This window comes from Cervus elaphus, chromosome 14 (assembly GCF_910594005.1).
Source record: "Cervus elaphus chromosome 14, mCerEla1.1, whole genome shotgun sequence".
NCBI classification, from domain to species: Eukaryota; Metazoa; Chordata; class Mammalia; order Artiodactyla; family Cervidae; genus Cervus; species Cervus elaphus.
The window spans coordinates 76,782,876-76,795,532 of record NC_057828.1 but is presented as its reverse complement, the minus strand read 5'-3'; the positions used below and the strand labels follow the sequence as shown (position 1 = coordinate 76,795,532).

The window sequence follows — 12,657 nt, the reverse complement described above, 5'->3', positions numbered from 1 at the left end:
GATCCCTCCGCCACTTCCTGGGCCCAAAAGGGAGAAAACGAGGAAAATTAAATGTACAGTTAGTGTGAACGTGCTGGTGTCAGTACAGCGGCTCAGTAATTTACCTGCTGGGTCTTACTTCGGGATTCTGGGAGCGAAACCGGTTAAACAAGCAAAACCCGAGATTCCCAGTGACTCATACGTGGTGGTCTTGACAGACATTGGCCCTCAACAGTTAACTTCTTGGTTTTCATTTTAATTGTAGATATCTGATAGTAATGATTGTAGCTTACATGTTACTCTTTGCCAGGGGTTGTGTTAAGCCCTGCACATGTTTATCTCCACCTTTCCTTCCACCCTGGGGGAAGGGACCGTTATTCGTGATTCACAGACGAGAGAGGCTGGCGTCCAGCCAGCTGGGAGTGGTGAGGCCAGGACGGGGGACCGGCGGTTCGGCTCCTCTTGCTGTCCCCGCTGCCCCGCGCTGCCTCTAAAGACAGGAGGAGACTTAAAAAATAACCTGTGGATGTGCTACAGCTACACAGAATACATGAAAAGAAAACTCCCTGAATGGAAAACCAAAATGAGGAAAGTGAGATAGGGAATTGTATTCACTGACACCCAATTTGACCTGATGTTGAAGCCTGTTAGCTTAACAACACTTACCCCAAAATTTTTATATGGATGTTTTTGAATCCTTTAGGACTGATTCACAATGAGAAGACTCCATGCTAAGTCGTTTCAGTCTTGTCTGACTCTTTGTGACCCCATGGACCACAGCCTGCCAGGCTCCTCTGTCCATGGGATTCTCTAGGTGAGAATACTGGAGTGGGTTGCCACTTCCTTCTCCAGGGAATCTTCCCAACCCAGGCATCTAACCTGTGTCACCTGCTTTGGCAGGTGGATTCTTTACCACTAGTGCCACCTGGACAATACTTACTCAAAAATGTTTATAAAGGTATTTTTGAATCCCTTAAGATTGATTCTTGATGAGAACACTACTCTATAATTTATAAGCAAAATGTTAATGTGAACAATGATAACTTTCTAATACACTAAATTTATGTTTACTATTTCATAATGCAATGTTATTCATCAAATTAACATTGCAAATATAATCCCTCTTAAACTCAAGTCACTGAAATGTTTGTTTCAACTCTTTTTAACATGATAGGAACCAACCAGCTACTTGTGGCCTGTGGTTTACTTTAAACCCTTTCTATGATGGACAAGGTGGTATTGTCCTCTCTGGAGTAGATGTATTTGCTGAGTCTGGAGGCTGTACCTCGCCATAAACAATAGAATGCTTCCTCTAGAACCAAAGAATCCTGGTGGTTTTCAAAACGTGTCTAAAAAGTCTTAGCCATTCCTCTTTTCATTCAAGAGGGAAGACAATTTGTACCTTTGGGTGGTGTGGACTTAGGGATTCACAATGGCAGAAGTGACATGGTATCACTTCCTAGATTAGGTTATAAAAGCCTGCAGCTTAAATCCTGCCTGTGTTCTCACTTTCTTCTTCTTTTTTCCTTGGGAGTAGCCAGCTACCCATCACCAGATAGCCCTGTGGAGAGAGGCCATGTGGGGAGAATTTGGGCCCAGAAGTGAGCTTGGAGGTGAAGTCTGCTCCAGGATAGTCCCTGGACACCTCACTGCCATAAACTTTGACCTCAGCCCCAGGGGAGATCTTGAGCCAGAGCCAGCAGCTCAGCCCCTAGACTCCTGACCTACGGACCTGTCAGGTAATAAATGTCTGTTGTTCTAAGTGGCTACAATTGGTCTAATTTGTTACACAGCAGTGGAGAATTAGGTGTCCCACACAGCACTGCAAATAGTGATAGTTTTACTTCATCTTTTCCAATTTGGATGCCCTTATTATGTTGGTAAATGTTCCCTCTATAACCACATTGTTGAGTTTTTTTTTTTTTTTAATCATAAATAGTTGCCTACAGACTAAAGAACTTTTTAATGAATTTTATTTGTGCCTGGCATTCTGAACTATTAGGACAATTATAAAACAGTCTTGCTTTTTCTACTTTTGCTTCTGCAAACTTGCTATATGTAAAATAAATTAGGCCCCACAGCTTTCCTACTTCTTAATGTGCTCAGTCACTCAGCTGTGTCCAACTCTTTTGCAACCCCATGAACTGTGGCCCACCGGGCTTCTCTTTCCATAGGATTTTCCAGGCAAGAGTACTGGAGTGGGTTGCCATTTACTACTTAATAACCTTAGTCAGTGCAGTCTTACCTGGAGGTTAGGAGATAAGACTGAGTGTTCTGATCCTCTGATCATAACGTTGGCTCTGCCAGCCAAAACTGGCAGCCAGCCCCAGTTTTAGGGGCTTTCCCAAAGTCACCTTGTTAACATAGCAATATACACAGTTATCACTCTCAGCACTTAGTAAAAATCATATGATCATTGCAGTAGATGCAGAAAAAGCATTTAACAAAATTCCACATCCGTTTATGTTATGCTAGTGTTTGGAACTGTGAAGCACGAACCTTGTAGGGAGACTAAATGTATGAGAAATATAGTTCGGTCATCTGAATGTCAAATTATACATACATTTTTATAAATCACAATTTCACAGAAGGAAACTCTTCCAAACTCATTTTAAGAGTCCAACATTACTCTGATACTAAGACCAGATAATGACACCACAAGAAAAGAAAATTGCAGGCCAATATCCCTGGTAAATATAAATACAACAATTTTCAGTAAAATATTAGCAAACTGAATTCATTAACACATTAAAGGATCATAGGCTGTGATCAGGTAGCTTTTATTCCAGGGATGTAGAAATGGTTCAACATTCACTAACCACTGTGATATAACACATTAACACAATGAACGATAAAAATCATAAGATCATTGCAATAGTTGCAGAAAAAGCATTTAACAAAATTCCACATCCATTTATGTTAATGCTATCAATAAAGTGGGTATACAGGGAACGGCCATACATGGCACAACTAATATAATATTTAATGATGAAAAGCTGAAAGTTTTTTGTCTATCATCAGGAAGGACAAGGATACCCACTAAAAGAATTCCTGGACCCCATTCCACTGTGATTGTGTGCCTGTGTGAAGCCTTTCTAACACCAGTAAGCAGTTCCCAAATGGTAGCAGGGTGTCCGAGAAATCAATTTAATTGTGACACTATCCGGAGATAAAATCAGATTCCACAGGTAAAGGGCTCAGTCCCATAAGATCACCCTATACTTCAGACACTAGTTATAACCCAGTTTGTTACCGGTGCTTCTGACCAACTGCTACAAACTGGAGGTTCCCACAACCTCCTCCAACTCAGGATGCCAGTCAGGGTCCAGGTTGTCACATGTACTTCTGACTGACTGGCTATAAATCAGAGGTTCCCATTTTCTGCTTCTTGGGTTTGATTAATTTACTAAAATGGCTCACTCACTGGATTATCAGCTTGTTACAAAGGACATTTAAAAGACTACAAATCACAAGCCAGATGAAGAGATCAAAACCACAGTGAGATGTCACCTTAAACCTGCCAGAAAGGCTGTTGTTAAAAAGACAAAGTTAACAAGTGCCAGCAGGGGTATGATGGAGAAGGAAATGGCAACTGACTCCGGTATTCTTGCCTGGAGAATCCTGTGGACAGAGGAGCCTGGTGGGCTGCTGTCCATGGGGTCGCACAGAGTCAGACACGACTGAAGCAACTTAGCATGCATGCATGCGTTGGGGAAGGAAATGGCAACCCATTCCAGTGTTCTTGCCAGGAGAATCCCAGGGACAGGGAAGCTTGGTGGGCTGCCGTCTATGGGGTCGCACAGAGTTGGACACAACTGAAGTGACTTAGCAGCAGGGGTATGAAAAGAGAAACCTCAAGCCCTTTTGGTAGAATGTAAACTGGTTCACTGGTTGGACTTCCCAGGTGGTGCTAGTGATAAAGAACCCGCCTGTCAGTGCAGGAAATGCAGGTTTGATCCCTGGGTCAGGAAAATCCCCTGGAGGAAGGTGTGGCAACCCACTACAGTATTCTTACCTGGAAAATCCCATGGACAGACAAGCCTGGCAGGTTACAGTCCATGGGGTCGCAAAGAGTCCAAAATGACTGAAACAACTTAGCACACACACAAACTGGTTCAGCCACTATGGTAAATAAACAGTATGGAAGTTCCTCAAATAATTAAAAATGGAACTACTATATGATCCAGCAATTCCATTTCTGAGTGCTTATACAAAGAAAATGAAAATACTAATTCAAAAAGATACATGCGCCCCAGTGTTCACTACATTATTTACAGTAGCAAAGATATGGAAGCAACCTAAGTATTCATAGATGGCAGAATGGATAAAGAGAATGTGGTATATGTATTCAGAGAAATATTATCCAGCCTTAAAAAGAATGAAATTTTGCCATTTGTGAAAACATGGATGGACCTTGAGGGCATTATGCTAAATGAAATGTCAGAGAAAGACAAAGAACATATGATCTTACTTACATGTAGAACCAAAAACAAAACCATAAAAACAAATAAATAAACCAACCAAAAACTGAGCTTAAGGATACCAAGGATTGATTAGTGGTTGTCAGAGTCTGGAGGTGGAATAGGGAGTTGGGCAAAATGGGTGAAGAAAAAGTAAAAACTTTCAGTTGTGGGGAAAAAAAAAGTCATTGGGATGTAACATACAGCAGGTAACCACAGCTAATAATGTGTTAAAATAATATATTTTAAAGTTGCTTAGATAGTAGATCTTAAAATTTCTTATCACAAGAAAAAATTTTTTATAACAATGTATAGTGATAGATATTTAAACAAAAGAGTAACAAAGTATTACCTTAAAATATTTTCACTTTATTTATATCTTTATTTTCATCTTTCAGTGTTCATGTTTTTGTAGAAATTTGAAATGTTTCTAAGCAACTGATTTTTTAATTGGAATACAATTGCTTTACAGTGTTGTGTTGATTTCTGCTGTACAACAAAGTGAAACTGCTGTATGTTTACACATGTCCCCTCCCTCCCCCCAGCCCGCTTCATCCCACCCATCTCGACTGTCCCAGAGCCCCGGCTGGAGCTTCCCGTGCTATTCAGCAGGTTCCCACTAGCTCCCTGTTTTACCCATGGTGGTGTATATATGTCAATCCTCACCTCCCGATTTAGTCTACCTTCCCCTTCCCCCACTGTGTACACAGGTTTGTTCACAACTGTGTCTCTATTCCTGCCCTGCAAGGAGGTTCATCTGTACCATTTTTTCTAGATTCCACCTATATGCATTAGTATATGATGTTTTTTCTCTTTCTGACTTACTTCACTCTGCATGACAGACTCAAGCAACTGACAAAGGATTCATCTCCAAAATATACAAATAGTTCATGCAACTCAATATAAAAATAACAAACAACCCAATCAAAAAATGGGCAGAAGACCTAAACAGACCTTTCTTCAAAGAAGACATACATGAAAGAGGCACATGAAAAGATGCTAAACATCACTAATTATTAGAGAAATGCAAATCAAAACTGCCATGATGTATCACTTCACACCAGTCAGAGTGGCCATCATGAAAAAAGCTACAGACAATAAATGCTGGAGAGGGTGTGGAGAAAAGGGAACCCTCTTGCTTTATTGTTAGGAATGTAACTTGATACATCCTTGTGGAGAACACTGTGGAGGGTCATTTAAAAGGTAAAAATAGAACTACCATATGACCCAGCAATTCCACTGCTGGGATATCCCTGAGAAAACCAGGGATTTAAAAATTTATAACTTAAAATGACACATGTACTCCAATGTTCATTGCAGCACCATTTACAATAGGCCAGACATAGAAGCAACCTAGATATGTATCAGTGGATAAATAGATAAAGAAGATGTGGTACAAAAACACAGTGGAATATTACACAGTCATAAAAAGAAATGAAATCTAATTACCAATATAATAAACTAGATCTAATGACTAATGTAGGTATGACACACAGGTTTTTACGTGTTTGTGAATTGATATTTTGAGAATGGAGATAAGCATTTTTTATGAAATAAAGTCTCAGAAAACTTCAGAAGTTATGGAGAATATTTTAGAAAGTTAGAATGATGGATGGAAGGAGGCATTGAAGTTGTTACATCTAATTTCTTCCCAAATTTCTTCTTTCTTCTTTGTTTTATAAATAGGACATGTAGCATTTTGATTTTCCAAGTGTTAATGAAGTGCTTTTAAGAAGTGATTAGTTGGTCACCTGGATTATAATTGCACCATCCACATAATATTTAACACAAATTCTGATTTACTTGATAAAATGAGAATTGGATGAATAATGAAAAGTTCAGTTTTGTGACTGCATTTTCACCAATGTTTCATTCACAATGAGGATACACCAATTTTCCTTTCTGACAGGTTGTTCGAAATGTATGATTTGGTGTCCTTGGGCGATATCCACGTTTACACGTAAATTCAATAGTGTCATCTGTTCTAGTATAAATTTTTTTATCATCTCTCCATTTTAACTGTATGTTGTGTTGTTTCATCATTTCTTCTGAAATTACACATGGATCTGAAGTTAAAAAGAAACATAGAACATTAAGTAGTATACAAATATTTCCTTCAGGATTTTAGACTTCCAAGTAGAATCTTCTACACTGGTCCAGGATTTCATTCTCAAAATCTTTTCCAAGCCAATTCACTGAAAATCCATTATGTAGATTCCAATTAATGATATAAAAGTGAGGTACTACATTTAATTTATTAAGGGTTATAATGAAGGATTCAAGAAATCAATATCACATTGAGTTTATATTAAATAATCTTTCATTGCTATGATTCCTTGAACAATAATTTTTCAAACTTTATTTTCTCATATATTATTATCTTTTAGTCACACATTCAATGGAATTGTTGTTAATCCATAAAATTTCTATTCTAAACAGCACAATATTATACCAATTACACGGATTTTCCCGGGACCCATGAGAAGGTGAAAATATTACCTAAGCACTTTGGTGGTTCTGACCACTCTCCATTCCGACACACTATGTATCTGTCTCCCTGAAGTACATAGTAGGCCTGGCACTGGTACTCAACAGCCGATCCCGGAGGATACTGTGTTAATGGGAATGAGGTAGTGTCTCCGTTGTCTACTGGCGGAGGAGGCCCACATCTTCCTTGAGGGTCTAAAAACATAATTCGACTTATTGAGAGATCAAAGAAAAACAGAGGTTAAAGAAAACAAATAAAAATATACCACGATATGTGACATCAAGATTTATGATTTCTGATGACAGAAATGATTCGTTTAAGGAATTTTAATCACTTAAACAGAGTCAAATTTTGAGGCCTTCCTTTCACCCCATGTGAAAGCATACATTAGACATTAACAAACATGTCTGCTTTGTGATATTCTGGTACTTAAAAATGTTTTCCTTAATGAACGTATGCTAGAAAGATGGATTGCTACCATAAACAAAGGAAGTTTCTTGGTCTTATGTATTAAGCATACTGCAATGGCTATTGAATCTTTGGTAACTTTTAAAATTGATTTTCATTTTTTTTCCGAGAGAAACATCAACTTCCTAAATAAAATTCAAGGAATTACAAATGTGTATAATGTGAAGGGAATTTCAGGCTTTCTGTCTGGACAAAATGAGAAGGGAACATTTCTGCTTATTTCTTCTGCTACATATTCCCTCTGTTAACTAAAAATACTGAACAGAATTATAAAAACCAACATAAGAGGTTGTGAAGAGTGTAGAAAATAAGTAATTAACCTCCAACTAATAAAAATAAATGAAAAAAAAAAGTAGATTGTTTTGAGACCTTGGGATTGAAGGAGTTAGGCTGCACTGGTTGGTGGAGCTTTCCCTTTGCTTTGTATGTATCAGGACCGGGCACTGAGATTGCAACCCAGAAATGATCTCACATTCAGGCAAAATTAACAAACAAAAAGGTCACAAGAAGGTTCTGCTTTCTTTAGGCACAGGCCCAGGAAGGGATCAACCTAGCAAGACAGAAACATTTTTTTTTCACAGGACTTAGTCTAAAAAAACACCACAGAGTAAACCTAAGACCAACCTTCTCTTCACTTTGATCAACAAGGGCCAGTTGATGAGTCTAGACTTTTCACCCGCACTGGAAGGGAACAAGATGCCTGTCCTTGTGTTTGGACTGCACCCTGGGGGTTTCATGGTCTCCTGGAACCTGGATCTTGCATCTGCCGTAAAGGTACTTTTGTGGATAGATGCTAAATTTTTATTATTGAAAGTGGAATACCAGGAGGAGCATCTTATCCTTTATCTTGCTGACATCACTCTCACCTCTGTGCTATTTTTGTTTGTATTTCATAATTGTTCTCTTCTTTCTGTTTGGAATTTCTTGTTTCTAATAATTTTGTATATTCTCTATTTTATTAATCTCTGCTTAGCAGATTGCTTCTGCTTCCTTTCTTCAATTAATAATTCAGTCACATTACAATTTTTTGGACACCTATATGTTTGGTTTGCAAATGCTCATTTTTTAAAAAATTTATTCTATATCGGAGCATAGTTGAGTAAAAATGCCGTTCTAGTTTCAGGTGTTCAGTAATATATATCCATGTATCGCTTCCTGGAAATTTTCTTTTTATTGCAGTATAGTTGATTTGCAATGTTGTGTTAATTTCAGGTGGAAAGCAAAATGAATCTCTTATACATATATCAACTCTTTTTTAGATTCATTTCCCATAATCACCCAATAAAGGTGATCTTTTAAAATTGTTAAAATCACCTCTATTCAGATTTGAGTTACATACAATAAAATCCACGTGTCAGCCAATGATGTGACAATGTGTAATTGTCACAAACCCAGTCAACTAGAGGCAGTTTGCTTCTCCCCTTACTATTCTGCCGTTCCATTTCTACCCCACCCCTGCCCCACAACTCTCCTCCGCTTGGAAGCCCGTGTTTTCCGTCCCTGTGGAGCAGTGCTGCCTCCCTACAACTTTGTTTATGGATTCATACAGTGTGCGTTCTCTTACATCTGGCTGCTTTATGGCATCAAATGTCAGGCCCCGTCTGCTCTGTGGTGTCTTGCATCATTAGCTCACTCCTTTTCATTGTGAAGCAGGGGAGCTTTATATAAACATAAGTACGTTTATCCATTTTATCCTCTGTTGACTGTCTTTTGAAGTGTTTCCCGTTTGTGGCAGTTATAATTGAGCTATTTATGAACATCTGGACTCAAGTCTTTGAGTAAACATGTATTCACTATTTCCTGATGTATAGTTAAAAGTGAAATTGCTGGGCTATCTGATACATGCATGATTAAATCTATAGGAAACTGCCATACTGATATTCAGGGTGATTGTACCATCTTACATTCCCACCAGCAATGTATGAGAGTTCCAGCTGAATCCTTACGAACAAACAGGATAATTGGGTTTTTTTAAACTGAGGTACAATTGGTTTCCAATACTGTGTTAGTCTCAGGAGTATAGCATAGTGATGCAGTACTTTTATAGATTATACTCCCTTATAGTTTAAGACAGAGACTGTAATTCCCTCTGCTATACCATATACCCTTGTGGCATATCAGTTCTATATAATACATGGTAGTTTTTACCCTTAATCCCATACCTCTAACTTGTCCCCCCTATTTCCTTCTGTCTTTTGGTAACTATGATTTTTTTTTCTATATCCGTGAGTCTGTTTCTGTTTTGCATGTACAATCAGTTGTATTATTTTTTAGATTCCATGTATAAATGATATCATAGAATATTCGTCTTTCTGTGTTGAGTGCATTTCACTGAAGATAATATTCTCTGGGTCTATCCATGTTGTTACAGATGGCACTATTTCATTCCTTTTTGTGGCTGTGTAGTATTCCATTGTATATACACAATGAAAACCACCTGAGTTGGTTGCCAGGGGAGCCAACCTGTGATGAGAAGATTGAAAGTTTCAATTCCACAACCCTGGCCTCCAGGGAGGGAAGAGAGGCTGCAAATTGCATCAACTGCTGATGGGTTAATCAGTTTGCCCCATCATAGAACCTCCATAAGAATAAAAGGATGGGATTCTGATAGATTCCTGGTTGGTGAGCATGTGGGTGCTGGAAGAGGGGCTATTATGAAGGCCTGGAATTTCCACGCCTTCCACACACCTCACCCTGTGCATCTCTTCCATCTGAGTGTTCCTCAGTTATGTTCTCTATATTCTTTAAGCTGGGAATCTGGGAAATCAAATGTTTCTTTCAGTTCTGTGAACCACTCTAGCAAATTAATTGAACCTGAAGAAGAGGTCCTGGGAACCTCTAATACATAGCTAGTAGACAAAAGCATAGATGACAAGCTAGACTTGTGACTGACTTGTGAAGTGGGGGGTGGGAGGAAGAAGTCTTGGGGGCCTGAGCTCTTACCTGTGGGAACTGACAGTATTTCCAGGTAGACAGTTTCAGGGAATTGCTTGGTGGTATGGAAAACATGCATCATCGTAATAGGAAAGATCATTAAACAACTGGAATGGCCTATTTCAACAGAATTATAAATAGGCTTATCCTAAGTTGAAGTAAAAGCCACGTGTGGTAACTGAAATATTCAATTTGACAAATTTGGTTTTGACATTGAAAAAGGCTAGTTTTCTTTTCCTTTGTTTCCTCCATATGTATCATTCACTTACTTGCCAAAGGACCTTGTCAGAGTCAGTTGGCTGCCTTTTAAAGTTCCATGAGAGAACCATATTTTGACTTGCTTCTTTTGATGCATTGTTATATTATGTGAAGCTATTAGGATTTACATTAAAATGCTGTATATTCAAAAGCAGCACAATATGTATTACCAAGATTTGTTGATTCTGATGAAAATCATTCACTGAAGCAACTATATAATGTGAGAATTATAGTTTTTCACTGTGTTCTTGGCTGGTGTTTGCTATTATTACCTACATTTAATTTATGTAAGTAGATAAAATGATTTTTTAGTGATGACCCAGGTATTTGCAGCTCTACTTAGGCAGAGTTGGAACCTTGAACTGAAAAGGTGATGATAGTAGCAATAGCAATATCACCTGTACTTAATATTGTTATTTCTCTATAAAATATAAATGAATACCAGACCCAAGAACACAGTGTGCTGTTACTCACAGACACGACGGCATTCAGGAGGGGAGGACCAGCCTCTTTCTCCACATGTGATGTTGCTCTGACCATTTGGGAGACTGTAGCCAGCATCACAGACAATGTGAACAGTGTCACCTTCCCGGTGTGTTTGTCCTGAAGACGTAGATTGACCATTTTCCACCCAAGGGAAAAAGCACTGTCCTAAAAGGCAAAAGATGACTGGTACTCATCTTGCAATGAAAGAGTATGACATTTTGCAAAGTTCCAAAGAGAAATCAAGTACAAAAAATTTGCTTCTTAAAAATTAGGCCATGCATGTAAAAAATTAGTATGCCGTGTCATTAATTCCAACTTGTGTAATGAAAACATTTTTCATTTGTGAAGTTACTTTCCACAGACATCTTTTCACAATGACTGTCATAGGTCGTCTTTGCTGGCTCCTCTGGTCTCCATTGCTACGACTGTCCAGACCCCGCGATTCCTTCAGGCACAGCCTCTCCACCCACCGGACACACTGATAATTCATCCCAGTGATGAGGAGGGTGCTTACTCACTGAGGCACTTTGGTGCTGGGGACCATCCTCCCTCTGTACAGTTTATTCGAGTCCAGAGTGATTGTGAAGGAGTCACAAAGCTGTGATCACAGGTGTAGTAGAAATATTTCCCTACATCAGCTGGGAAGATTTTTTTATATTTATTTTCATTATATATGCTTCCATGTTTTATTTCTGGAAAATCACACATTCTTCCTTAAAAAAAATAGTTATCCTACATTAGTGAATAGTTCTATGTATGTTAATAATCCCATTGATGAATTTATTATTATTCTTAGCTTAATTATCCCACTTGTAGTAGTGATAGAGATCTGGGACAGTCTATAACTAATAGGGTGTAAAGGTCCTGGAGAAATACAGAATGTTTATGTTCTTTGGAAGTGTTTCTAATATTGACATTATATAGGCGAAAAGAGGAGAGAGAAGACATAAGTTATTTTCTTTTTCCTTAGAGTATGAGGTAATTTCCCTATAAGTTGACTCTCCATCATGATGACACAATACAGACAATTTCGACAAGTCGCCTATTAAAATATAAAGACACATGAAAGTAGATAAAACATGAAGTTACACTTAAGAGGGAAGCTGAGTGTTCAGATCTGTTTCAACTTACCTTGCCCATGAGCACAGCAAACCCACAGGGTGAGGATGACATTGAGTAGTAACAGCTTGTTAGACATTCTCAAAGGCACGTTCATGCAAATATTCCAGTTGTGTTGTTTGGTCGTTTAGCAGCTCATCAAGTGTGACTCTGAATTTAAGGGGATATCTATCAATGTGATGCTAGTTAAGTGAGGTCACTTAGTATCAAAGTTCAAAGAGCTTTGCCAAATCCCTGAATTCCCGGTAGTCGTTTCAAAACACTTGAATTCATTCCCTGATATGTACTTGTCTGTTGGGAAAGACAGAAGGGAACACCAGAGGACAAGATGGTTGGATGGTATCACCAGCTCAATGGATATGAGTTTGAGTAAGCTCTGGGAATTGGTGAAGAACAGGGAAGTCTGGTGTGCTGCAGTCCATGGAGTCACAAAGAGTCGGACACAACTGAGTGACTGAACAACAA

General features: G+C 38.6%; 1 protein-coding gene across 1 annotated transcript; it reads right to left on the bottom strand.

Moving 5' to 3' along the window:
• Positions 1–5,936: 5,936 nt before the first annotated feature.
• LOC122708302 (complement factor H-related protein 2-like) lies at positions 5,937–12,341 on the bottom strand. Its single transcript, XM_043924619.1, has 5 exons — positions 12,205–12,341; positions 11,592–11,786; positions 11,062–11,238; positions 6,939–7,121; positions 5,937–6,505 (listed from the first exon to the last, which is right to left on the bottom strand). Exons 1-5 carry the CDS (start codon positions 12,287–12,289, stop codon positions 6,309–6,311), a joined length of 837 nt encoding a protein of 278 aa, XP_043780554.1. The 5' UTR covers positions 12,290–12,341; the 3' UTR covers positions 5,937–6,308.
• Between the last annotated feature and the right edge of the window lie 316 nt (positions 12,342–12,657).

Coding starts and splice junctions, on each gene's coding strand:
- LOC122708302 (XM_043924619.1), bottom strand. CDS start 12,289: ATGAACGTGCCTTTGAGAATGTCTAACAAGCTGTTACTACTCAATGTC. Junction 11,787..12,204: donor TTGCTGTGCTCATGGGCAAG/GTAAGTTGAAAC, acceptor ATTTTTTTTAAG/GAAGAATGTGTGATTTTCCA. Junction 7,122..11,061: donor TCCTGAATGCCGTCGTGTCT/GTGAGTAACAGC, acceptor TTATGTTTTTAG/ACCCTCAAGGAAGATGTGGG.